At 40.5% G+C, this 27,714-nt stretch overlaps 1 protein-coding gene across 5 annotated transcripts in view; it reads left to right on the top strand.

Moving 5' to 3' along the window:
- Nucleotides 1-27,714, top strand: part of LOC131691036 (JNK-interacting protein 3) — a 1,253,801-nt gene that overhangs the window by 847,273 nt on the left and 378,814 nt on the right. The window contains exon 11 of one of the 5 annotated variants that reach the window (XM_058977179.1): nt 26,183-26,284. The exons of the other annotated variants lie outside the window; for them this stretch is intronic. Coding sequence (XP_058833162.1) covers nt 26,183-26,277 — 95 coding nt within the window. The 3' untranslated portion in view covers nt 26,278-26,284. The remainder of the gene's footprint in view (nt 1-26,182; nt 26,285-27,714) is intronic. 5 annotated transcript variants of the gene reach the window in all.

Here is a 27,714-nt window from a genome sequence, read left to right as displayed (position 1 = left end):
TTAAAGTCATTTGGCATCAAAAATACAAATTTGATTTTGAAAAAAAAATTTTCATTTCAGTTTATATGGGAATTTGCTGTGTGATGTAACTCTTCAACTCGTAACTCCGGAACCGGAAGTCCAATCAATAAAAAATTCAATAGCAGCCGATGGGAAGGTTGTACCTTTCATTTGAGACTAACTTTGTGCAAATCGGTCCAGCCATCTCTGAGAAACAGAGGTCACATTTTTTCCACATACACACATACACACAGACATTTTCCGATCTCGACGAACTCAGTCGATTGGCATATGACACACGGCTCTCCGGGTCGGGATTAGATTGACGAATTTTAGAGTGAATGAGAAAAGCAAAAACATTTTTAGCAAATGTTGAAAGTTATGCATTTTTTTGGTGAGCATTGGTTTCATAAACATTAAATCAAATTTAACTTCGCTTCCTATTAAATAGAGACCCTTATTACAGTACATTTCAACAAAAACGAGCTCAATTTGAAAATAAATCTGAGGATTATGATTGATTACAGAACTCTGAAATTTTCTATTGGAATGTTTTCAGGCAGGAATTTGATATTAATGTTATTAGACAACTGTGAAATCAAGGCCAATAGATCAGTTACAGTTACATATCAGGACCCCATTCCGACAATTTATCAAAAGTCCTCATGATGTTTACAACAGGTTATCAATCTACGGATCAGATAATTGTTATTGTAATATTGAATTAAATCAGTCTGCATCATTCGTAACCCAACTTTGTACCGGGAAACAAGTGCTTTTTGTTCTCTCCGGTGTGGTTTAGTTTTTTCGGTGGTACGAAGGTGCTTGCTGTGGCAGAGGCTGCAGTAAAGCATTACTAATAAACAGTCCCGCGAGTGATAATTGTTACCTGCGATATCAGTTAAAGTAGTGCAGTGAAGTGCGTTACTAAACATTTTTCTTGCCTGAAAGACGGCTTTGTTTAGACGAGCTATATCAGCTCTACTGTGTGAAGGTCACGCGGGTGACGGATAAAAGAAACGAAGGATCAATTCACCTACCAGCTCGTCAGGAACCAACTGGTGAAGTGTTTCGTTTTTTACTTTTCTTATCGATTTTTTTCTTTTTATTGCTTTTGATTTTTTATTTTGATTTAAGTTAAACAGTGCGGTCGAGCGTGTTGCTCCCGCAACAAAATGGAACAAACAGAAGGATCACCCTCCGAAGAGGAATATTATGAAGAAGAACGTATATCTGATACTGAGACAGATAATGTTATGGTCGATCCACTTCCCCCACTTTCCCCCAATGTCTCACAGCCCCCCCGAGTCAAGGTTTACCAGGATGGATCCGCTGGTCCTTGGGTGGTATACTTTCGGCCCAAAAATAAACCATTAAACAGCATAACTGTTGCACGGGAGCTGACAAAACGTTACTCGGCCGTAACCGAGATTAAAAAGGTTCAGTCAGATAAACTGCGCGTAGTCGTTACTGACTTGAAACAGGCCAATGATATCGTTAGCAATAGCCTCTTTACGCTGGAGTATCGCGTCTACATCCCTTCTCGTGATGTGGAGATCGACGGTGTGGTAAGTGATGCGGGTCTAACTGTCGATGATCTGATGAATGATGGGGCTGGCCGCTTTAAGGACCCTAACCTTCAATCAGTTAAGATTTTGGAGTGCAAGCAATTGCACTCAAAGTCCATCGAAGATGGTAATTACTATCCATCAGACTCGTTTCGCGTAACCTTCGCCGGATCTGCACTTCCGAGCTACGTTGAAGTGGGAGGAGCTCGTCTACCTGTACGCCTGTTTGTACCGCGGGTCATGAATTGTTCCAATTGCAAGCAGCTAGGTCACACGGCCACCTACTGTAGCAACAAGCAACGGTGCGGTAAATGTGGGGAACGCCATGCGGATGATACTTGCAGTAGGCCCGCTGAGAAGTGTGTTTACTGTGGGGAGAATCCGCATGCACTTTTGACATGCCCAACGTACAAACTTCGCGCGGATAAACTGAAGCGATCCGCCAAAGATCGCTCCAGACGCTCTTACGCAGAAATGCTTAAAAGAGCTGTTCCACTTATCTCCGAAAACCCATTCGCTCTCTTGCCAACTGACGATAACGCCTCTAACGACCCTTGCGAGGGGCATTCTTTGGCTCCGCTTGGAAACTCTAGGAAAAGACCTAATCAAAACTCACCTGAACTTCCTCGTAAGGGTCCTAGGTTGTCCCAAACAAGGGTACAAAATAAAAATAATTCATCAACTGGAAGTGCTGGTACAAATCCGAAGATAATACCTCCTGGTTTTGGGAAATTGAGATACAACCAGGAGTTCCCAGCACTCCCCGGGGCACCAAAAATCCCAAGTGCTCCAATTTTACAGTCAGAAACTCACCCTAAAACGGGATTCCTTAAATTTTCTGACATTGTGGACTGGATATTCACAGCTTTCAACATTACCGATCCTATGAAAAGCTTGCTGGTTGCTATTCTACCAACAGTAAGAACATTTTTAAAACAGTTGACTGAACAATGGCCCCTCCTTACAGCGATCGTATCCTTCGATGGCTAACTTATTAGACGGAATCAGGGATCTGATCACTGTTTTACAGTGGAACTGCAGAAGTATTATCCCCAAAATCGATTCATTAAAACACTTGCTAAATTACAATCATTGTGATGCATTTTCCCTATGTGAAACATGGCTAACTTCTAATATAAACCTCAACTTCCACGATTTTAACATTATCCGCTTGGATCGAGAAGACTCATATGGGGGGGTACTCTTAGGGATCAAAAAGTGCTACTCCTTCAATCGAATCAACCTCCCTTCGACGCCAGGCATTGAAGTTGTCGCTTGTCAAACAACAATCAAAGGCAAAGATCTTTGCATTGCTTCTATTTACATTCCTCCTAGGGCCATGATGGGATATCGAAGATTCTCCAACGTGATTGAACACCTTCCCTCGCCCCGCCTGCTTCTTGGAGACTTCAACTCTCACGGTACGGGGTGGGGCTGTCTATACGACGATAATCGATCTTCGACAATTCAAGACCTTTGTGACAACTTCAATATGACAATTCTGAACACAGGGGAAATGACACGAATTCCTAGACCACCTGCGCAAGCAAGTGCACTGGACATATCTTTATGCTCGACATCACTACGGTTAGATTGCAAGTGGAAGGTAATATCTGATCCCCACGGTAGTGACCACTTACCAATTGTAATTGCAATTACCACTGGTTCAAGACCATCGACACCAATCAATGTTCCCTATGACCTCACACGAAACATTGATTGGAAGAGCTACGCTGCTGAGATATCCAAAGCTATCGATTCAACACAGATACTTCCCCCGGAGGAAGAATATAAGTTTTTGTCCAACTCGATTCTCGATAGCGCGATTCAAACTCAGACGAAACGAGTACCCGACGTGAACACCCAAAAACGTTCTCCCAACCCGTGGTGGGACAAAGAGTGCTCAGACGTGTACGCGGAGAAAGCTGCCGCGTATAAAACCTTCCGGAACGACGGGTTAGTTGCTAGTTATCGAGTGTACGCGATATTAGAAAAGCGAATGAAAAATTTAATGAAAGCTAAGAAACGCAGTTACTGGCGCCGGTTTGTCGACGGGTTAACAAGAGAAACATCGATGAGCACTCTTTGGGGCACGGCCCGACGTATGCGAAACCGAAACAGTACTAACGAGAGCGTGGAATATTCAAACCGTTGGATATTCGATTTCGCCAAGAAGGTTTGTCCGGATTCCGCCCCGGCACAGAAAATCTACCGCGCCGCGTCGCCTTACAATACCGCGAACGAAACACCGTTTACGATGGTGGAGTTCTCACTTGCTCTCTTATCATGTAACAATAAAGCCCCGGGGCCAGATAGAATTAAATTCAACTTATTGAAGAATCTGCCAGACTCTGCCAAAAGACGCTTGTTGAATTTATTTAATAGGTTTCTTGAGGGTAACATTGTCCCACATGACTGGAGACAGGTGAGGGTCATCGCCATCCAAAAACCAGGAAAACCAGCCTCCAACCACAATTCGTATCGTCCGATTGCAATGCTGTCCTGTATCCGGAAGTTGTTCGAGAAAATGATCCTGTTTCGGCTCGACAATTGGGTCGAAACAAATGGCTTACTGTCAGATACACAATTTGGCTTCCGCAAAGGCAAAGGGACGAACGATTGCCTTGCGTTGCTCTCAACAGAAATTCAAATGGCATATGCTAACAAAGAGCAGATGGCATCAGTATTCTTGGATATTAAGGGGGCTTTCGATTCAGTTTCGATCAACATTCTTTATGAGAAGTTGCACCAGCATGGTCTTTCGCCAATTTTAAATAACTTTTTGCTAAACCTGTTGTCTGAAAAACAAATGCATTTCTCGCATGGCGATTTATCGACATCACGATTTAGCTACATGGGCCTTCCCCAGGGCTCATGTCTAAGCCCTCTCCTCTACAATTTTTACGTGAATGACATTGACGAATGTCTTGTCAATTCCTGCACGCTAAGGCAGCTTGCAGATGATGGTGTGGTCTCTATTACAGGTCCTAAAGCCGTCGACTTGCAAGGACCACTGCAAGATACCTTGGACAATTTGTCTGCATGGGCTCTCCAACTGGGTATCGAGTTCTCCACGGAGAAAACTGAGCTAGTCGTATTTTCTAGAAAGCGTGAACCAGCGCAACTACAGCTTCAATTAATGGATCAAACTATTGCTCAGGTTTCAACATTCAAATATCTCGGGGTATGGTTCGACTCTAAAGGTACTTGGGGATGTCACATTAGGTATCTGAGACAGAAGTGCCAACAAAGGATCAACTTTTTCCGTACAATAACTGGAACATGGTGGGGTGCCCATCCAGGAGACCTAATCAGGTTGTACCAAACAACGATATTATCAGTGTTGGAGTACGGATGTTTCTGCTTTCGCTCCGCTGCGAACATACACTTCATCAAACTGGAGCGAATCCAGTATCGTTGCTTGCGTATTGCCTTGGGTTGCATGCACTCGACCCATACGATGAGTCTCGAAGTGCTGGCGGGCGTTCTTCCGCTGAAAAATCGATTCTGGGACCTCTCATATCGATTGCTCATTCGATGCGATATTCTGAACCCATTGGTGATTGCAAACTGCGAAAGGCTTGTCGAGCTTAATTCTCAGACCCGATTCATGTCCTTGTACTTCGATTACATGGCACAGAACATCAATTCATCTACATATAACGTCAACCGTGCTCATCTCTTAGATACTTCTGATCCAACTGTATTTTTCGATACATCCATGAAGGAAGAGATTGTGGAATTCCGGATCATATTCGCCCACAAGTGGTCCCAAATATTTTCTATAACAAATACCATCAAGTCGACTGCGCCAAAATGTTCTACACTGACGGATCAATTCTCGACGGGTCCACAGGCTTCGGTATCTTCAACGAAAATCTTGCTGCCTCATTCAAACTCAATGATCCTGCTTCAATTTACGTCGCAGAATTAGCTGCCATTCAGTATACTCTCGGGATCATTGACACCCTGCCCTCAGACCATTACTTCATCGTTTCGGATAGTCTCAGCTCCATTGAGGCCATCCGTGCGGCGAAGCCTGGAAAGCACTCACCGTATTTCCTGGGGAAAATACGGGAATATCTGAGTGCTTTATCTGAAAAATCTTACCAGATTACCTTGGTTTGGGTCCCGTCACATTGTTCTATTGCGGGCAATGAGAAGGCGGACTCTTTAGCCAAGGTGGGCGCATTAGAAGGCGACACTTACGAAAGACCAATTTGCTTCAACGAATTTTTCAGTATCTCTCGTCAGAGGACGCTCGATAGTTGGCAAACCTCATGGAGCAATGGGCATCTGGGACGGTGGCTACATTCCATTATCCCGAAGGTATCAACGAATGCTTGGTTTAAGGGGTTGGATGTGAACCGGGACTTTATTCGTACGATGTCAAGGATCATGTCCAACCATTACTCGTTTGACGCGCATCTCCGTCGTATAGGGCTTGCTGAAAATAATCATTGTGTTTGTGAGAACGGCTATCACGACATCGAGCATGTTGTTTGGCTGTGCGCAGAGTACTGTGTTGCCAGGTCCCAACTAATAGATTCCCTTCGGGCCCGAGGTAGATCACCCTATGTGCCGGTCCGGGGCGTCCTGGCAAGCCGTGACCACCCCTATATTTTTCTTATCTATATCTTTTTGAAAACCATTGATGTCCAAGTTTAATACATTTTACCCTCTCTCATTCACAGTAGAATCTCACCAACCTATCCCTGTATCTACAATATGGCATTGCTTCACGAGTCTTCGGTGCACACTCTTCTTGATAACCGTCTATCCAGAACATCATGACATACCGCACATGCAGATGATATAGAGTGCCAATAATTATCCGAAATATCGACCCTCCGCTCGCCCCTGCGATTACAGGCTGGAAACTACAACACTACAACAAAGTGTGCATATCCGCCACAATGATCAATCAGCAAACGACGATGTCAATTACACAATATGTATCCCACTTCCTACCTTTTTCCTTTACTTACATAAGAGGGGAGCAAGCCGCCCCTAAATACGGCTTTCCCTTCCCCCACTAACATGTGACATGTAATATAAAAAAAATGAATTATCGGCCTCGTTAAGCTACAGCATTTGGGCCTAAATAAACGTATTTTAAGATAAATCAGTCTGCATCAATAAATTTTCAACTCCAATCCAATATTTTTTTTGGGCGTGTGGGGGGGGGGGGGTTGTATCGTGTTAAACCCCAAAACCTTCTCTTGGCTACGCCGTTGCTTGGAGTTATTTACTTCGCTTTCATTTTCCGATATGTTTCAGATCGATCCGATGGTTATAAGTTAGAAAAATTGCAGTCAGAAGGTTCGCACAAATGAACATTTTTGTACTGATAAGTTATCAAGATCCTTCCAGACAACTTGGAAGTGTTCGGTGATTATTTCTAGCGGTTGTAGATAGTAAAATGAAATACAAAATTCGTTTTAACGAAATAATGTTTAGATTATTTCAATGGATTATTACTATATTGAACAATAAATAGGCGACAAAGAGCAAGCAACAAACAACAAGCCATAACTTTTAAAGTATTCAAAATAGATATTTAAAGTCTTTAGTAAAGTTATTCGCAAAAGTAAGAGCTACAAATTTGCTGAAGACATCATTTCGATATAATCACTTCCAAGAAAATTTGTGAAAATATCTCACTCATAGGGGGATTAATCAGCAAAAGCACAATATTAAAAGAAAGGGCATATTACCTCCATTATATTCTCCGAAGATACTATTGAATAATATATTTGAATAAAATAAGCCGTTTCGGCGTTAATAATAGATTACATGTTTTACATTTCTTACAAAAGAAATGTATAGGATTCGCTCAAACTTTGAAAACTTTTTCCGAGGCATGGAGGGCCGAGTCTCATATACCAATCGACTCAGCTCGACAAATTGAGACAATGTCTGTATGTGTGTGTGTGTATGTGTGTATGTATGTATGTACAAAATGTCATGTAATTATCTCAGCAATGGCTGAACCGATCTTAATGAAATTAGTTTCAAATGAAAGGCCTAACGTTGCCATTTGACACTATTATTTTTGATTTTCGATATGTTGTTTACTTTCTGAGATATGGGCGATTTTGTCAAAACACAACAGGTTTTTTGCAAATAACTTTCGAACAATGCAATACTCTCCCACAAACTGCACATAAATATAAAGCTTGTAAAAATACCTTTCTAACAAGCTATAGATTGTCTAAATCTGTGCACGAGCGGCGGAGATATTAACCATCTTGTATTTTTAGTCCTCGCTTACCAATTTCCACTAATTAAAAATGAAATTGTTTCATACAGAGTATTGCTTTACTGGTGTTTTAGGGGCAAAACTAAACCGATTTTGAATATCGGGGTATGAAAACACATCTACATGATTCAAGGAATTCGATGTTGAGAACATTTTGTGAATTACCTTTATAATAAATGAACTATTTCTCAAAAATCAATATATAAGTTCACTTGAAAGACAAAATAATGTGTTGATGAAGAAACACTGAGTTCTTGTATTTATCCCTTGGATTAGGCATTGCGTTCAATCATGAGGTAAATGTTTGATGGTATATCAATACACAGATCAACAAGTAATTCACCTAGTAGTGAGATAAAAGATTTCTAATATAGTTATACTTGTGGCGTCACCGAAAGCAACTGTATGTTTGAAGCCCAAAAATCTAGCGAAAATTTATCTCTTTTGCAAGATTTAGGTTATACTGGTTATGGCGCAAAAATTACTACTTACATTATTTATGATAAGAATGTAAGAATCAATATATCATAATAATATACCTATAAAAATAATGTCACTGCATTAACCATCATTTGCCATTCCTCACACGCCCCCCCCCCCACATCTCTCTCTCTTTCTCTCTCTGTCTCTCTTCTATCGCATCTATCTAGCTATTTCTAAGTTGTGGGATAAGATCTTCTACCAATCTGAAATATTTATTAATTGTAATTGCGAAGGTTTGGGAAAACAAAACTATTTTTGGTCTGCTGCTACATCAACTCAACTTTAATTCAATTGTATTCAAAGCCTGTATCTACCCTATAATTAAGGAAATTCATGGCTATATCAGAAAAATATTTGGCTTAACTGGGTAATATGAAAGTTTGACGATGAAAATTTTCAAAAAATGCATTCCACGTGCGATATTTAAACCATTCGTATCTCTATTGAACTTTGAATGAAATATATGCTCAAAGACTGAAAGCTGAAGCCAGCAGGATTGGACTTGCCATCAACGTTTCGAAGACAAAATACATGAGAGGAAGAAGTTCTAGAGACGACAATGTGAACCTCCCACCCGAGTTCGGATTGACGGTGACGAAATCGAGATGGTCGACGAACAAAATTCGCCACCGCACGAAGTTGATTATCTACAAGACGCTGATTAGATCGGTGGTCCTCTACGGCCACGAGACCTGGACTATGCTCGTGGAGGACCAACGCGCCCTTGGAGTTTTCGAACGAAAGGTGTTGCGTACCATCTATGATGGCGTGCAGATAGAAGACGGAACGTTGAGCAGGCGAATGAACCATGAGTTGTATCAGCTGCACATTCGTTGTATTGGTACGTACTTTTATGAAAAATAACGGATCAAAGACCAAAAACATCCACAAATTAGATCCAGGAAAAGAAGTCTCCCAAAGTACCCACTCTCGATGGGGGATGCAACTACAATGTGTAACTTCTCGTCGTCCATATCTGGATATACTGAGTAGTTTGAACCATTTCTTTTTCACAGTATTGGTCTGTATAGGACTTATTTATCCATATTTCCTGCACGAGCATTCCGAACGAAACAATATGAAAGCTATAAGGATGAATGGAAAGAGACTGCATTGCAATCAAATGAATGCACGGCTTTTATGCTATCGACATAGCCTAGACATTTCACATTATTTTTTAAATGCAAATAAAAACTTTGAAATATCTACCTGTCTCATTCACGAATCGCATTCTCCCTGTCGTTCTCTGTTAAAGGGGCTTGAAAGCACATGTGACCTTGTCTCACTTTACTATATTCAATTGCGCGTTAAAATACTGGACCAGTAAATTCTATTCTGTACATAAATCTTTTTTCGGGAATATGCGACCAAAAACCAAAAACTTCGAATTCCAAAGCAAATTGAACGTTCCAGGTGCCTGATAACTAATTAAGGTTCAACAATAAAGTAGAAATACCAGATAATCTTAAAACGACGCCGTCAAGTAAAGAAGCATGAAAACAAAAAGAATAAAACCAAAAAAAGATGGAAGCCCTAGAAAGTCCATTGCATATTTATTAGCCTTTTCTCAAAAACATTTCAAAATTGTCTGATGCAATGGTTCTCAAATTCGTACAATCCGGTTTATTCATTTTCTTTATTCAAAAATATTTTTAGCTTCAAATATATGACCATTTCATTTTAATTAATTATTTCATTCCGCATCTTTTTATTCGTTTTGCCTTTCTCAATAGAAAGGTATTGCAATTGCTCTGAAAACCGACTTTTTAACATTCGATTCAGTTCGTCGAGTTCGGCAAATGTCTGTGTGTGTATGTATGTGTGTATGTATGTATGTGTGTGTATGTGCGTATGTGTGTGTGTATGTGACCAAAAATGTCACTCGTTTTTCTCAGAGATGGCTGAACCGATTTTGACAAACTTAGTCTCAAATGAAAGGTGCAACGTTCCCATAGGCTGCTATTGAATTTCTAATGGATCCGACTTCCGGTTCCGGAATTACAGGGTCATGAGTACGAACACGCAGAAAATGTCGATTTTAATAAATTCTGCAATGAATGCATAAAGGTGAAAATTTTTCCAAAATATGACCACAACTGCTTCGATTTGTAGTATTAGGTCACTAACATCCATTCAAAGTCTATTTGGCCACATTGGCCACCATCATCGGCTCCGGAAGCCCCGGCGGAAGTATCTAAATTCAGAATAACAGTCACATCGGTTTCTCGGAGATGGCTAGACCGATTGGACTAAACTTGGCCTCAAATGAAAGGTATTGCGTCCCCGTAAATGGCTATTTAATTTCATCCCGATCCGACTTCCGGTTCCGGAGTTACAGGTTGTGGCGTGCGATCACATAGCAAATTGTGATTCAAACCGATACTCCGATGAAAGCAAAAAAGGTAAAAATTTCGCTAAAATGTCTCTCAAACAACTTAAATTTGCTGTTCTAGGTCACCGACGGCCAACCAAACTTTCGTTGACTACATTGACCACCATAGACGGTTCCGGAAGTGCCCGGGAAAAGCGGCCATCTTTCAAAATTTAAGAACTCACATCAGTTTCCCGAAAATGTTTGGGCCGATTTTCACAAACTTAGTCCCAAATGATAGCTATAATATCCCCACAGATGTCTATAAAATTTCGTACGGATCGCTTATATGGGTCCGGAAATATAGACTAAATCGTCCGGTCACATATGAAATTCCCATATAAGTCGAAACTCTATTTTTTTTCAAAGGGGGGACCCCATTAAATTTCAGAAATCGAATTCGTATTTTTGATGCCAAACATCTTTAAAATGCATGAAACGTCGAGATTTTATGTTATCTCGAAAAATTTTTTTTTATGAAAATCGACTTTTTGGGACTGCCGATTTCGCACCTTTTTTCAGTTCAATATTACCATGGCTGTTTTTTCTTTTTCAAAATTTTAGAACTCGAATAATGATTTATTTTCTTGTATATAGTTGTCATGTGTTGTATAATAATAAAATGTAATATATGCATTTAAAAGTTTTTAATGAATATGAACAACGCACACATTCTCGTGATTCATGATTGAGAAAGGCACAATTGCACCGCTAGGTGGATTAAAATAGGTTTTGTTCATCTGCGTTCATTTTACTTATTTTATTCGTTTCATTCTTTGGATTCACTCTGATCAGTTTATTCTTTTTGTGAATTTTATTAATATCATTCATTTAACTTATTTTATTCATTGTATGCATTTTATTCATTTTTTCCAGTTTATTCATTTTGTTCAGTTTCTTCATTTTAATAGTCTGACTAATTTTTCAGCTTTAATCATTTCATCCAAATAATTTATTTGATTCAATTTATTTCTTTATATTAATTAATAACCTTTTACCATTGTTCAATTTTTCATTTGAATCAATGTATTCTGCTCAGTTTCTTCTTTTTATTCATTTTATCACTTCAGCTCATTTTGTTTATTTGATTCGTTTGTTTTATTTATGCATTCATTTATTTTTTACTCTATTCATTTTGTTCATCCATTCTTTTTATTCATTTGATCCATTTCATTAATTTTATTCATTGTATTCACGATGAATTAAATCAATTTGATTCATTTGATTCATGTGATTCATGTGATTCATTCGATTCATTTTATTCATTTGATTCATTTGATTCATTTGATTCATTTGATTCATTTGATTCATTTGATTCATTTGATTTATTTGATTCATTTGATTCATTTGATTCATTTGATTCATTTGATTCATTTGATTCATTTGATTCATTTGATTCATTTGATTCATTTGATTCATTTGATTCATTTGATTCGTTTGATTCATTTGATTCATTTGATTCATTTTATTCATATCTTTAATTTTATGCATTTCATGTTCGGTCATTCGTTTTATTTCATTCAATTTGTTAGTATGAATCAATTTATTCTATTAATCTTATAACTATTTCTAAATGTCTTAATTTTTATTTAATAACCTAATCTAATTTGGTTCGTGTATATAATAATTTTGATTTACATTAATTTTTCTACTCATTTTATGAATTTAAAAACCTATTATTTCATTTTTTGCTTTACTTTTTTATTTCGGTCGTTTTGTTGATTTCTATAATTTATTCAGTTTATTCGAGATTTTATTCGTGCAAGACTAGAAACTGTTTTCATTCCACCTCTAGTTGGGTACCTACTTCTCGTGAGTTCTGCAAACTAATCCAATAGTGAAATGTGTAAGAAATGTCTCATCTCACTGCTAGGTGGATTAAATCGGTTTTGGTCATATTTCTGGCAATAGGAAATGATAAAAATCTTTCGTCCGCATTTAATGTTAAATATCTCTTTTGATAATAGTCCGATTTCAACAATCTATAGCTTGTTCGAAAGGTATTCGTTAAAGCTGTCTAAAACATATAAATTGTTAATCTATATTGTCGATTTCGGCAGATAATTTAAAAAAAAACTGTAAAAACGCCATTTTTACGCATTCAAACATTCATATCTTGGAAACTAAACATCAGAATCAAAACAAATTAATAGCGTTCATACTGTTTTTTAGTACTTTCATTTAAAATTGGTTTGGATAAGATCGGTTCAGCCATTGCTGAGAAACACGAATGAGAATTTGTCCGTTACATACACACACAGACACACACACACAGACATTGTCCCAAATCGTCGAGCTGAGTCGATTGGTATATAAGACTCGGCCCTCCGGACCTCGGAAAAAATCTTGAAAGTTTGAGCGAATTCTATACATTTCTTTTATAAGAAATGTAAAAATATGCACAGTTCAAACTTTACTTCGATATCACCTTTTTTAAAAGTGACGTCCCAGTAATATCTTTGATTTGAATTATTATCGCTCATCCTAATGCCTAAGAACAAATAAAAAACCTGTTTGAATCCACCTACTGGTGCAATTGTGTCTTTCTCATTTGTCCAAACTACGATTCAATAGCTGTTTATGTTCAATACAATGATGGAAATGTATATTACATATTCAGTTCGATTTGCACATACATACTGTATTCGTCCCAAATAATGCATATGTCCAGGTTGGGTGATTGGATACGAATGACGAATTTATTTAACAGTATCCTAGCTTGGCCTACTATTATTACAAGTTAGCGTTTGCCTACTACATCCCTTCTTTTCTTCAAATACATATTTTATTTATATTTAAATTTATTAATTTTATAAACTTCATAATCATTCAAATATTCAGGTTTGCGTTTCTCTCTACGTGTTCGGTTATTCATTGAATCAACCACTGGTGGGTTTTCCGTGATTTGATATGAAACACCTTCTGGGTTTGTAAGAACTTCATCAAAAGCCATATTGGGAACATTTTGTGGATTGCTCGAAATCAAACGTTTTGTATGGTTAATATGACGATCGAGCTCGATTCCTGAGGATAAATTCTTTAGTGTAAGGCGGGCTCCATTCTTTTTCAAAACAATATGAGGTTGCGGATTATAGTTCATATCCAGTTTGCTTCGTTTAATTACATTTTTGATAACAACATAATCTCCAACATCTATGTCAAATTCTTTTGCTTTTTTTTAGGTCTCCATATTCTTTTTCTTTTTCCTTCTTTCTTTTATCAAAAGTTTTCGCTTCATTATACAACATAGTATTTGTTTGAAAAATCATTGGAATTTTATCTCTGAGATTTCGTCCTAGTAATAGTTTTGCTGGAGTAACGTTAGTTATTGAATGGGGTGTATTTCGGTAAGCTAGCAGAAAATCTTGAAGATCATTTTTCAAGTCTCTTCCCATTGCAAAACTTATTTTGACAGTTTTTAATAATGTCCGGTTATGTCGTTCTACTAACCCATTCTGAAATGGGGCATACGGAATCGAATGCTTTACATTAATTCCGCTTGTTCTACAAAACTGGTTAAACTCGTCTGATGCGAAAGGAGGACCGTTATTGCAAACTATTTCTTCAGGGTATTCAAATCTTGAAAAAATGATTCTCAATTTAAAAATTGTTGCTTTTGCCGTTGTCGAAGTCATAATCTCGATCTCAAGATATCTTGAAAAATAGTCTACAACAACTAATAGGGGAATTTCGGAAGTAATTGCAGTAAAGTCTAAAGCCAATTTACGCCAAGGACCATCTGGCATAGGTGTTTTAACCATTGGCTCTATATTTGAATGTGACACAAGCAGACAACCTTTACAATACTTCACGTATTCCTGAACCATTATATAATGCTGCAGTGATGGGAATAGGAGGCTGGTGTTATTTTGGTCGGTAAATAGTGTATTAAGTGCATGAATATCGGTTCGCATTCGGCGTACCGCAATTCAACCATTTTTGAGTTGTGCGATAGTGTGATAGTGTACCTGTAGCGATCAGCTGTGTCAATTTGCCTATATTTGCCTCTCATATGAGCGGTCACAGTGGCGCAATCGGTGTATAGTGTAAGCGCTCATCTGCCGGGGTGTCTCTTGTATTCAGCCCGTGCACATCTCATACTTGTGCTTTACAATCTGGCTAGGGCTTGCTCGCTACATACAACTAGCCAACTAGCCTGTGTGTTTTTGGGTTGGTTCTGGGTCAGCTCTGTGGATATAAGCAGGTAATTTGTGTATCAGGGACGGTTTCGGTGCGGCTAGGACTGTTTTCGCTGCGTACTGCTGTAATCAAACAGTTAGTAGGTGTGTGAGTAATTCTCTGTCGTTGTGCCAGACTGTCAACGTAGTGACTGATCATTTGCCCCCGGTGTTCAGCCATCATCGCAGCTGATTGTCTGTATCGCTCTGTGAGTGGCAACGATATTGTTATTTTTTTTCAGGTGCACTTCTGATCGGTGCAGGTGGGTATCGGACATTGCTTGCTCAAACTGGGCACTTCTGCACGGAAACCGAAATTGCACCGTGCCTGTTATTACTTTTCTTTGCAGCAAATATATTGAAGTTTTTTTTTGTGTTTTGATGTACAATTTTAGTTTATGTGTTTAATCTAGTGTGCCTTGTGCTTTATTATTGTATTCTTTTTTGTCTTTTTGTCTTAATTGCGATGGATACTGATGATGTTATTTGCGTTGAATGTAAAAAAAGGGAGACTGCCTCGAACAAACTGGTAACCTGCTTGTATTGCTTTAAAAGCGCTCATTACAAATGCCGCAATATCATTGGAAATGCCGTTCGTCGCGTAAAAGAAAATATGTACTTTTGCACACCCAACTGTTCGGACATTTATAAAAAGATTATTGAAATGAAAACTAACAAAAGTGATATTGTAGCCGCTCTCGGGTCAGAGCTGAAAATAACAGTTGCGAGTGCTGTGGCTTGTGAAATGCAGAACCTGAGGGCAGAATTTATATCGATTTCCTCTGCTATTGAAAACTCGCAAGATTTCCTATCTACGAAATTTGATTCAATTGTCTCAGACTTTCGAGATCTAAAATCTGAAAACGAGGCCCTAAAACAAGAGATAAGTTCCTTAAGAAAAAAACAATCTTGCCTTTATGAAAATGTAAACAAACTTGAGATGAACTTAGACGAAACTGTTCGGGATAACGTCTCAAACAATGCCATTTTTCTGGGAGTCCCCTTCCTCTGTAATGAAAATACCGTTGAATTAGTTATCAAAATTGCTCATTGCATTGGTGCTAATCTAGACCGTTCCTCAGTGGTGTCTGCCGAAAGGTTGTCACCAGGTAAAAAAGCAACAAATAGTTTGGTTCCCATAAAAGTGGTTTTCACAGATAGGACCGTGAAGGAGATTTTGTTCACCAAAAAAAGGAGTTTGGTAGACTGATCTCTACTTCGATCGACGATTCCCTGGTCATCAATGGCAAACCTACAAATGTTGCGATTCGCGATGAGTTAACCCCACTTTGCTTAGAACTATTGAACGAAATGCGCAAGCGTCAGGAGTTTCTCAACATTAAATATGTCTGGTCCGGTCGAGGAGTTGTTCTTGTTAAGAAAAATGAAAACGCAAAACCTGAAATAATTAGAAACCGTAATGATCTAAACCGCATAACTAGCCTATACTCAAATGGTTCTTCTGACGCTGCAGACTCGCTACCTGCGAATATTTCTCCATCACCCAAAAGAAAACGAACAAACAATATCCCGAGGGAATGGTGCTTCTTGCTTTTATAACATTTTGCTCTTTTACATATAATTTACATTTCATTTCAATGGCTTATATAGAAAATTTCTTTCACGATGATATAGACAGTTATAATGCGAGTGTTTCAATGAATAATAGTAAATCGCTGAATATTTTGCAATGGAATATAAGGGGTATGAATGAGCTTTGTAAATTTGATCAAATCTTGCAAACATTGGATCGTTGCAATAAATTAATTGATGTGCTTGTTATCGGGGAAACGTGGATCAAGTCGGGCAATGAAGATATCTTTAAAATTAGGGGCTATAATGGGATTTTTTCCTGTAGAGAACAATCGAACGGTGGAGTAGCTATCTACGTCAGGAAAAATATTTCTCATAGAGTAGTGCTGAACACTGTTGTTAACGGCTTTCATCATGCTCACATCGAACTCTGCATAATGCAACATTATTTCGATGTGCATTGTTTTTATCGCCCTCCATCTTACGATATTGGTCAATTCCTTGCCAAGTTTGAAAGTGTTCTCGCTTCCGCTTCAAATTCGCGCCCCTGTTTCATTGTAGTAGATCTCAATATACCGGTTAACATATCGAATAACAATGTCCTCTCACGTTATAAAACTCTCCTGGAATCGTATGGTTTCATATGTACGAACACATTTCCGACTCGCCCAGCTAGTTCAAATATTCTTGATCACGTTGTTTGTAGACTGGAGGATGTTGCTCGCTTACGAAACGACACGGTTTACACCATAGTTAGTGATCACGTTCAAATTATATCTTCATATAAACTTGCAGTAAAAAGAGAACCCGTTAATTTGACTAAATCAGTAATCAATCATGAAAAACTCAATAACGACTTCCAAAATTTCATAGAAAACATCGAGTTGATTGATGATGTAGATGTATGTCTTACAAATATCATCACAACCTACAATTCTTTACTTGCGGAAAACACTAGAACGGTCTCCAAAACTTTTAAATGTAAAGGCGTTTTTTGCCCCTGGATCAATTTCGATTTGTGGACACTGATTAAAATCAAAAGTAATTATCTGAAACGAGTAAAAAATAACCCCAATGATGAAAACCTCAAAGCTCTTCTGCAACACATAACTAAAAAAGTTAATGTAATGAAAAAGCGGTGCAAAAAGGCCTACTTTGAAAACCTTCTATCCAACACAACTCATTCAAAACTTTGGAAAAATATTAATACCATTTTTGGTCGTTCAAAGTCGGATGTTCCCATCAGCCTAATTTCCAATGATATCAGAGTCACTGAGACTAAAGAAGTATGTAATGTTTTCAACGAATATTTCTCTAGTATTGGCAAAAATTTGTCTGACAATATTCCCACGAATCCCAACTCAAATCCTATTACAAATATACAACACGTCCAAGAAACAATCTTCTTGCGTCCTGCAACCATAAACGAAGTGAGGATAGTGGCCTTAGCCGACGCCGATGCTCGCTCAGCTGAATCTGCCCTCTGCGTTGCCGTATCGTACTCTTTCACGGCAGACAGTAGCGCCTTCCGGATTTTGATGACCATCTCCTTAATGTCTTTGTGGACATTGTTTCTCGTGTCCACGAACTTGTGGAGCTCCTCCACCAAGTGCCTCGCTACCACTACCTTTGGCGTTTGTGGGGTGTTCTTTTTTTTTTTACAATGGAGAAGACCTTTATGTCCTAGCCCAGTACACGTGCTAACGGTAGGGTCCAATCTACCACACGGGGTGCACTGGGGGCGTGTCGGACTCGAATGGTGACCAGCCATTAATACCGACTAAACTCCATTGGGCTCCGCCATCATTCTTCCCAGGAACTACCTCTCGGTATTACTTCTGGGGGGATGGCTGTACTCAATGTACTCATTCACTATCACTCACGCGATCATACATCCTGTATGAGGCTTACTTGGGTGCTCTCTCAATCACACTTTGATTCACTCTCAAACACTCCCACATGAGGCTGACTTTTGTGCTCACCTTTTACGTTCCATGCGAGGCTGACTTGTGTGCTCACCTTACTCATTCCTTGCTAGGCTTACTTTTGTGCTCGTCCTACCCATCCATGTGAGGCTGACTTGGGTGCTCACCCTATCACCTGATTCACTCTCAATCGTGCCACTCTATTGTACCTTTGTCACTCCCTCTGGCATCCCATGTGGGACATTTTTCTTAGGCCCCACTTCTGACATACCATGCGAGGCTGACTTTTGTGCTCACCTTTTTCATTCCTTGCTAGGCTGACTTTTGTGCTAGCCTCTACCAACCTGTGAGGCTGACTTTTATGCTCACCCTTAATATGCAGTGTGAGACTGACTTGGATGCTCACCCTTTCACTCCTCTGCCACGCCATGAGGCATCGATAGCTTAGTTCCAACATACTACGCTACGACCCTCCCGTCGTGGCATGAGGCAGTCCACTTATACGCCTATACACTCACTCTTCTGTCTTGCTTCGGGGTGGCTGGGTTTACCCCTTACGCGGTTGCCATTCGCTGTGCCAACCTACCTCGGCATGAACAGACCATTCACTCTCTTATTTTGCGCTTGGCCTTTTTCGCTCCAACTAACCAATCACTAGTTAGCCGTGCCCGCCGTCTGTTGCTCGGTTCGCCAGATTACCTGTAGCCTACTGGCAATCTGGATGGTAGCAGCCGAGACTGCGCTCCACTTCTCCACCGTTTGACACATCCGCTGAATAAGGGTATCCGGGGTTGTGTCCCAGCCACAGACGTCAAGCATTGCTCTTCTTTCGACGTCGAACCGATGACATACGAACAGTATGTGTTCGGCAGTTTCATCTACACCTGGGCAGTCCGGGCAGACTGGGACCTCCGCGTGCCCGAACCTGTGGAGGTACTGACGGAAACAGCCATGGCCTGACAGGAATTGTGTCAGGTGGAAGTGAACTTCCCCATGGGGTCTTCCCACCCAGCTCGATATGCTAGGTATCAGCCGGTGGGTCCACTACCTTTCGAGGAGTTGTCCCACTCACGCTGCCATCTGGCGACCGAGGTCACCCTGGTGCGCTCGCGGACTCCCCTATTTCCACGTAGCTCAAAGCACTCCTCATCTTCCCGAATGACCAGCCCGACTGGCATCATGCTCGCTATCACGCAGGATGCATCGTGTGATACCGTGCGGTAGGCAGATATCACTCTGAGGCACATCACGCGGTAGGTGCTCTCCAGTTTCTGTAGGTAACTGGTTACCCTCAGTGCTCTTGACCATGACGGGCCGCCGTACCTGAGGATAGATACGGCAACGCCTGCCAGTAACCTACGTCTACTGGCGCACACCTTTGAGCTGTTGGACATCATTCTCGATAGTGCCGCAACAGCAGTCGACGCTCTCTTGCACGTATAGTCGACATGGCTGCCGAAGGTCAGCTTGTCGTCTATAATGACTCCGAGAGACTTCAGACTTCGCTGTGAAGTGATCGCGACTTCTCCCACATGGATAACTGCATGTTGTGCCGACTTGCGGTTGTTGACGATAACTACCTCCGTCTTATGATGAGCGAGCTCCAGGCCTCTCGCGCTCATCCATTCCTCCACCGTGCTAATCGCGTGTTCTGCGGTTAGTTCTACCTCAGGAATTGACTCCCCGTAGACCTCCAAGGTTACGTCGTCGGCAAAGCCGACGATCTTGACCCCAGGAGGGAACTTCAGTCTCAGAACCCCGTCATACATGAGGTTCCATAGCACCGGGCCTAGGATCGAGCCCTGCGGGACTCCGGCGGTAATCGGAACCCTTTTCTGACCGGCATCGGTCTCGTATAGCAGTACGCGGTTTTGGAAGTAACTTTCCAGGATCCGGTACAGACCCACCGGTAGGCTAAGCCGGTGTAACGAGAGCGCGATGGCATCCCAGCTTGCGCTGTTGAATGCGTTCTTCACGTCAAGTGTCACTAACGCACAGTATCGAATACCTCGCCTTTTTCGTTGGATCGCTATCTCGGCAGTATTTATCACTGAGTTGAGAGCGTCCACTGTGGACTTACCCTTCCGAAAGCCAAACTGGTTTCTTGACAGACCGTCCGTACCTTCCGCGTACGGGGTGAGCCTGTTGAGGATGATCCTCTCAAGTAGTTTGCCAGTCGTGTCTATCAGACAGATTGGTCTGTACGCCTGGCGGCTTCCCGGGCTTCGGCAACAGCACCAGTTTGTGGGGTGTAGCTCATTCCGCTCTGCTCCGGCTGTTTTTGTTGCTGCTGTTGCTGTTGCTTCGGCTTCCCCTCCTCCTGCTCTTGCTGGATGACTTCAGCTACTACTGGTGGTGGTGACCTCACCAACCCACCTCTGGCAAACGGATTCACCGTGCCTGCTCCATTTATTTCGGTTGCTTGTTTTTTCTCCATTTTATTGGGTCCCAACTCCGGGCCGCTATCTCCACTCCCTGCACATAGTCGCCTCTCGCGATCCCATGATTATCTATGCTGCCAAAAAGCAGCAGTGAGGTCATGCAAGGGTTGACACTATCCTTCATGGGGAGTAGTGTTCAGAGCCGGATCGGCGTAAATCGGGAATGCCTCAACCGAACCTAGTACCACCAACCAAATGATGGCGAGTTTCGAACGTACCCGGAGACCTGCCAGGGTTTTGTTGGGACGGAGGCAGCCATGCTGTTAGCCCACTCGCCATTTCAAGTCGGTGTCATCCTTCCTTACTCAGGGAGTAGAACAGCACGCCTGTCAACTAAAAGTCGTCATCCTATTCGTTATCCGTGTCCTGTCCGTTCACGTTCGCCATGGCCAGTGTACCATAATCAGGATGTTACTGGCGTCGATCCTGATGTGCCGGTTGGCACTCCGGTTGGGCTAGAGTGCTTTTATTGCCTAGATCTTAGATTATTGGAATCTTAGGATCTTAGCAGAAGCGGCACAGACTCGCTTCGTCGGAGCTGCTTTCGGAGTTATGGCTTTTTTAGAGGTTTACAAGAGCCCAATCTTAGCCCCACCATATCCTAGCAAAGCTCCCCAACTCACAGTAGGGCCGTGGGGGGGGGGGGGGGTCGTTAGGCCCCTAGACTCCTGTCCTTTCTGTCCCTGCTGCCCCCGTGTGTATGTGTGTGTATGTATGTGCGTATGTGTCAAATAATGTCAATCCTTTTTTTCCTCAGAGATAGCTGGACCGATTTGCCCAAACTTAGTCTCAAATGAATGGTGCAACCTTCCCATCGGCTGCTATTGAATTTTGGATCGATCGGAATTCTGGTTCCGGAATTACGGGTTTCAGAGTGCGGCCATACAGAAATTTGGATCGATCGGAATTCTGGTTCCGGAATTACGGGTTTCAGAGTGCGGCCACACAGAAATTTCTCATATAAACTATAGGAAAAATTAAAAATTGAATTTTTATTTTTGATGCTAAATGTGTTCAAGGTGCATGAAACGTCGAGATTTGATGCAAACTCGAAAAAAAATTGACGACGCTTCACTTTTTTGGATTTTGGCACATTTTTGCCTTTCTCATATAGAAAGGTTATGCAATCACTCTGAAAAACGTCAACCTAATCCCGACCCGGAGGGCCGAGTGTCATATCCCATTCGACTCAGTTCGTCGAGATCGGAAAAAGTCTGTATGTGTGTGTGTATATGTGTGTATGTGTGTGTATGTATGTGCGTATGTGTCAAATAATATCACTCATTTTTCTCAGAGATGGCTGGACCGATTTGCCCAAACTTAGTCTCAAATGAAAGGTGCAACCTTCCCATCGGCTGCTATTGAATTTTGGATCGATCGGAATTCTGGTTCCGGAATTACGGGTTTCAGAGTGCGGCCACACAGAAATTTATCATATAAACTATAGGAAAAATTAAAAATAGAATTTTTATTTTTGATGCTAAATGTGTTCAAGGTGCAGGAAACGTCGAGATTTGATGCAAACTCGAAAAAAAAATTTACGACGATTTACTTTTTTGGATTTTGGCACATTTTTGCCTTTCTCATATAGAAAGGTTATGCAATCACTCTGAAGAAACGCCAACCTAATACCGGCCTTTTTTTTCGACTCGCATAATGTTTCTGGAATTTAACAGGGGCGTAGTTGATGGTTTACGGAGAGGGATTTCACCCCCCCCCCCCTACTGTTCACTCCCCTCCCTTAAAAATCTCTTTAAATCACCCCTCAGACCACCACCCCATCCAGCCCTCATATCCCTCCCCATCATCTTTAAACCACCACTATATCACAAAGCATACCAATTTAAGCTGGGGAGTCGTTCGTTCATGGGACTTTCGCCCTTCTCACATACCCATCCCCGCATGACAAAATGAGTTAGCAAGCAGATAACATAACATCTAATGCTGATTAGGCTAATGGAGTATGATATTTTTTTGTTTCAAGTGTTTCACCGTCGACACGTAGCTCATCAAGTGCGTGGCTGGCATGCCATTGTGTATAAGTGCAAAGTGTACTAAGAATGTAATGGACATTTCCACAATTATGTTGAACATAAAAAGCCTCCGTGCCATAGTTTAGAGAAATGAGAATGGCACAATTGCACTGCTAGGTGGATTACAACAGGTTTTTTTTCTACCGCTCGGTTGCAGGAGAACAGGCTAGATCCATTGTTAGGGACTAGACCGAGCAGTTCGCGAACAGGTGAGGGCGGGAGCTGAATGGCTCATCTGGAAAGTAGAGTCCGGTTTTTTTACATTTTAACGACATTTAATTAGCTAGAGATTACTGGGTAGGGAAAGTTATGAAAATTAGAGCCATAGTACTCAAGTGAGAGCCAGGATGTGAAGTAAACAGATCGGAAAACTAGAAGTGGTAGGGTCATTAAAATAGGCTTAATATCGTACGGACTTAATATTTGTCTTCTGTTAATGGCTTAGGCAGAATAATTACGAATCACCCGAGTTCACTAACATGTGTCCTGATAAAGGTTGACGTGTCTATCTTTACCGTTTCAATTATTTTTCACTTAACGAAAAAAAAATTTCGAGGAAGTTTAAAATTGCCGCAATTCAGAATTCAAAAAGACAAGCTATCTTCATGCACAAGACATTAGAATTTTAATTTCATTTCAAAACTTTTTTCAATTTCAACTCAACCACGAATACAAACAGTAAAGCAAGCCTTTTTTAGACACCAGCGAAACGTCGAGCGTCAACTGAAATCCAAGCCCAAGTCGTTCTGGGAGTATGTTAACGAGCAGCGAAAAGAATCCGGTTTACCATCTTGCATTCGCTTAATGGAGTTTTGGGCACTGACACTAAGGAAATTAGCCAACTGTTCTCCGACAAATTTTCAAGCGTTTTTTTTCAACGAACGCCTTCCACCTCAACAAGTCGCTGCCGCCGCCAATTTAACTCCTTCTCTAGGACGAACCATCAACCGAATTTGTGTTGATAATACCGCCATTCTTGCAGCAAATGCCAAACTGAAAGCTTCTTGTTCCCCGGGTCCAGATGGCGTTCCCTCAATTTTCGTAAAAAGTGCATCAGCGGGCTTCTTGAACCACTTCGGCGAGTCTTCGGGCTATCATTCACTACTGGAACATTCCCTTTCTGCTGGAAAGCAGCGCACATGTTTCCAGTTCATAATAAAGGAAACAAATCGAACATTGACTATTATCGGGGAATCTCGTGTTTAAGTGCCGTATCAAAACTATTCGAGCTGGTCGTTTTAGACCCTATTTTCTTTCACTGCAAACACTACATTGCAGTTGACCAACACGGTTTTATGCCTAAACGATCGACAACGATAAATCTGCTCTCATTCACAAAATATGTAATGGATGGATTCCCTGACAGATTGCAAACCGATGCTATTTACATAGATCTATCTGCGGCCTTCGACAAAATCAACCATGATATCGCAATAGCGAAGCTGGACAAACTCGGAATTCATGGACAACTCCTGCGCTGGTTTCGTTCCTACCTCGATGGAAGGCAACTCCAAATCAGCATAAAGGACTGTCTATCTGCCCCATTCTTCGCTACATCCGGCATACCACAAGGAAGCCATCTCGGTCCAGTAGTATTCCTCCTCTACTTTATTGACGTCAATATCACATTACAAGGACCCCGCCTTTCTTTCGCTGACGACATGAAATTTTTTCGACAAATACAGGATAAAACCGATGCCGAGCTTCTTCAGAGGGAACTAGACAGCTTTAGTACGTGGTGTGATCTAAACCGAATGGTTTTAAACCCGAGCAAATGCTCAATCGTTACGTTCACACGGAAACGCCATCCGACTCAGTTTAACTACCATTTCTTCGGCTCGAGCATTCCAAGACACTATCACAGCAAGGATCTCGGAGTCATCATGGATTCGGCACTAACGTTCAAAGCACATATTTCATACATCGTGGATAAGGTATCACAGCAGCTTGGGTTCATCTTCCGAATAGCGGAAAACTTCAGGGACGTATACTGTCTTAAATCGCTTTACTGCGCGTTGGTCCGCTCAACGTTGAATATTGTTCTGCTATTTGGAGTCCGTACTACCAGAACGAGATTGGCAGAATCGAGGTTGTCCAACGCCGGTTCATACGCTTCGCCCTTCGGCATCTCCCATGGCGAAACAGATTTCAGTTGCCGAGCTATGAAAACCGTTGCCAGCTAATACACCTCGATACACTCAGCATTCGGAGAGACTGCTCTCGAGCCCTGTTCGTCTCGGACTTACTCTCTGCCAGAGTGGATTGCCCTACAATCCTCGGACGTCTGGATCTTCAAGCCCGCGTTCGAGCTCTACGAAATAACTTTCTTCTGCGAGTTCCGTTCAGGAGAATCAACTATGGTTGGCATAGCGCTGTTACCGGACTCCAGCGAATTTTTAACAGTGGGGCGACGGCCTTTGACTTCAACCGGACGCGGAATGCGATAAAAGCGAAAATATTGGCAATTTTAAAATGAAATTAGTTTAAGCTACCACCATTGGGGCCAAGGGGTCTGTTAGTAACGATATAAACATAATGTTTAAACATAAACATGTTCTTTTGCCTGGTAGTTGATGCAATAAAACTTTTATTAGGCACATGTGTTTTATCAAGATAAATAAATAAATAAGAAAAGTGCTTGTCAAATTAATATTAGTCGAAACAACAGTTTCTACACAAAATCCGGGCCACAGCTAGAGCTCCGAGCCCGGGGGGAAACATCACATAGCCCCCCCTCCCTGGTGCCTGGTGCGTACTAATAAAATTTCAAAAAACCCAAAATAAATACAATCGGCCATGAAGTTTGAAGTTTTGAGGAATTCGTATGAATTAAATTGAATAGAAATCCTCGACACCACTTATTTGAACAACATATAAAATTTTTTTCATCCAATTATTGTAAAATGTTGAGATAATTGTATTCAAGCTAGAAGAAATATGAAATAAATGTTTGAAAAAAATTACATAACATTTTCGATTGGGATTATGTCAGACGTTATGCCACTGTGCATTATCTCAATATGATCTCTTAAAAACAAATTAATGAAAATATTTCACTTGTAGGAAGATGAATCTGTGTAAACGCAATACTAAAAGAATGAGCACATTGCGTTCAATAAATACTCCGAAAATGCTAGTGGGCTTAAATTAGCCGTTTTGGCGTGAATAATTGATTGTCTGTTTTTGGTCCTATTTCTAGATATTGAAACACGGTATAAATTCTTTGCCCACATTTAATATTAAATATCTCTTAATATTTCAATAAAGGAACAGACGAAAAATATTTGTGTAAGCTTTCTCATGCACTGAAGATAAAATGATTACTCATACTAATTAAAAATATAATTGATGACAATTTTATTTTTTATCCTTGGTGTTTTTATTTTAGAAGAAAGTGTGGATGATTCATGCGATATTGCTACTCATATATTGGTTTGGAGAGTTAACAAATCTCATGATGATATATCTCTAAATCAGAGTTGATGCAAAGGTAGGTTTTTCATCTTATATAATCGATTATAGCTAGTCGTAAACATATATTTCAGTGTTTTTATATTACACATACGTCCGAAAATTTTTAAATCGTGGCCGACTCATTTAACGTGGGAGTCTGCATTTCTGTGCCAATAGGGTAGCAAATCGGTACCTTTTTGCCTTAATCTCGCAATATTTTTGGAAATAGACCAAAAATTAAAAAAATGAATGGTATCCGGTAAACTAGGATAATTACCGAAGACATTGGTGAAAAATCTATTTCAAATTTCCAATTACTTCCAAAGTTTATGATTCCTCTCCCGAAAACAAAATTGCCTCTCCCATTTCTCTGCATTCTCTGGTTTCCACCCCACCAAAACCAGTGTTGTATCAATAAGGATTCCGTCCTATTCCTTCGTAGTATATTACAAGTTCATTTATGGATTATAACTGTTTGTAATCATGTAGATTACCAAAAGATGCAGAATACGATTTTTACATTGTTATGCGTTGAATAAAATACATTCAACGCTTGCAAATACATCTATTGGTCGAGAATTTCTTTATTTGCGGATGCGCGCGCTACTACGCAGTTACACCACTGTTAGCGCGCCTGGCTCAACGTGCATGTGTATGTGACAACTTCGGCTTCCTTGCTGCTACATATAGCACGTGGATACATCTATAGCTATTGCAGCACGTGGATGATCGGAGTAATGAGTGAAATGGAAAACTGTTATTTCTAATTACCAAAATAATGTCTCATACTAGTTCTAAAAAGTTTCAAAGGTTCAGGTTTTCCATACTATCGCAAGATATCAATTTGCGCCTGAGATATTGAGGCACAGGTTCTGTATTAGGAAGTTATTTGTCGTCCATATAAACGCTAAAAGCGGACTTCATTGTAATTTTTTCTGTATCTGTATTTTTAGGAGGCCATTGTCTGCGAAAATCTTCGGAAACTCAAATGTAGTTAGTAAGGATGCAAAGCTCTTCTTGATCGGTTGTTGTGGCGATATAACCAAATGAGGACATATTCAAATGAGCTTTTCTCGGAATATGTTTAGTACTGTATACTAATATCTTAGCTGACATGTTGAAAAGAGGCGCACAACTAATTCGTGATCCAGCGACTATAGCAAAAATGTTTTCTAATCTGAAATATAAAAAAATACTCAAATTGATCGAAAATGGAAGCGGTGATGTTTATTGAACAACTCAGGAAATCCTGAGATTGACTCTAAATTCAATTTTCTTGTGCGTATTCTACTATGTTCCAGTTTACGGAGTGTAAAGATATTCTTTCACGACACTTTTCGCAATTGCACTTTGAGAAAAGATTTTTTATGGGTTAAGCATGCGAATTCATGACAATACGATTTTTTTTATAAAAATTGAGAACAATTTTGCATTCATTTTTATTATCTATCCGAAGTGTGGATTAGT

This window comes from Topomyia yanbarensis, chromosome 3 (assembly GCF_030247195.1).
Source record: "Topomyia yanbarensis strain Yona2022 chromosome 3, ASM3024719v1, whole genome shotgun sequence".
Lineage (NCBI taxonomy): Eukaryota > Metazoa > Arthropoda > Insecta > Diptera > Culicidae > Topomyia > Topomyia yanbarensis.
The sequence above is the reverse complement of the archived record's forward strand: the minus strand, read 5'-3'. Positions and strand labels throughout refer to the sequence as shown.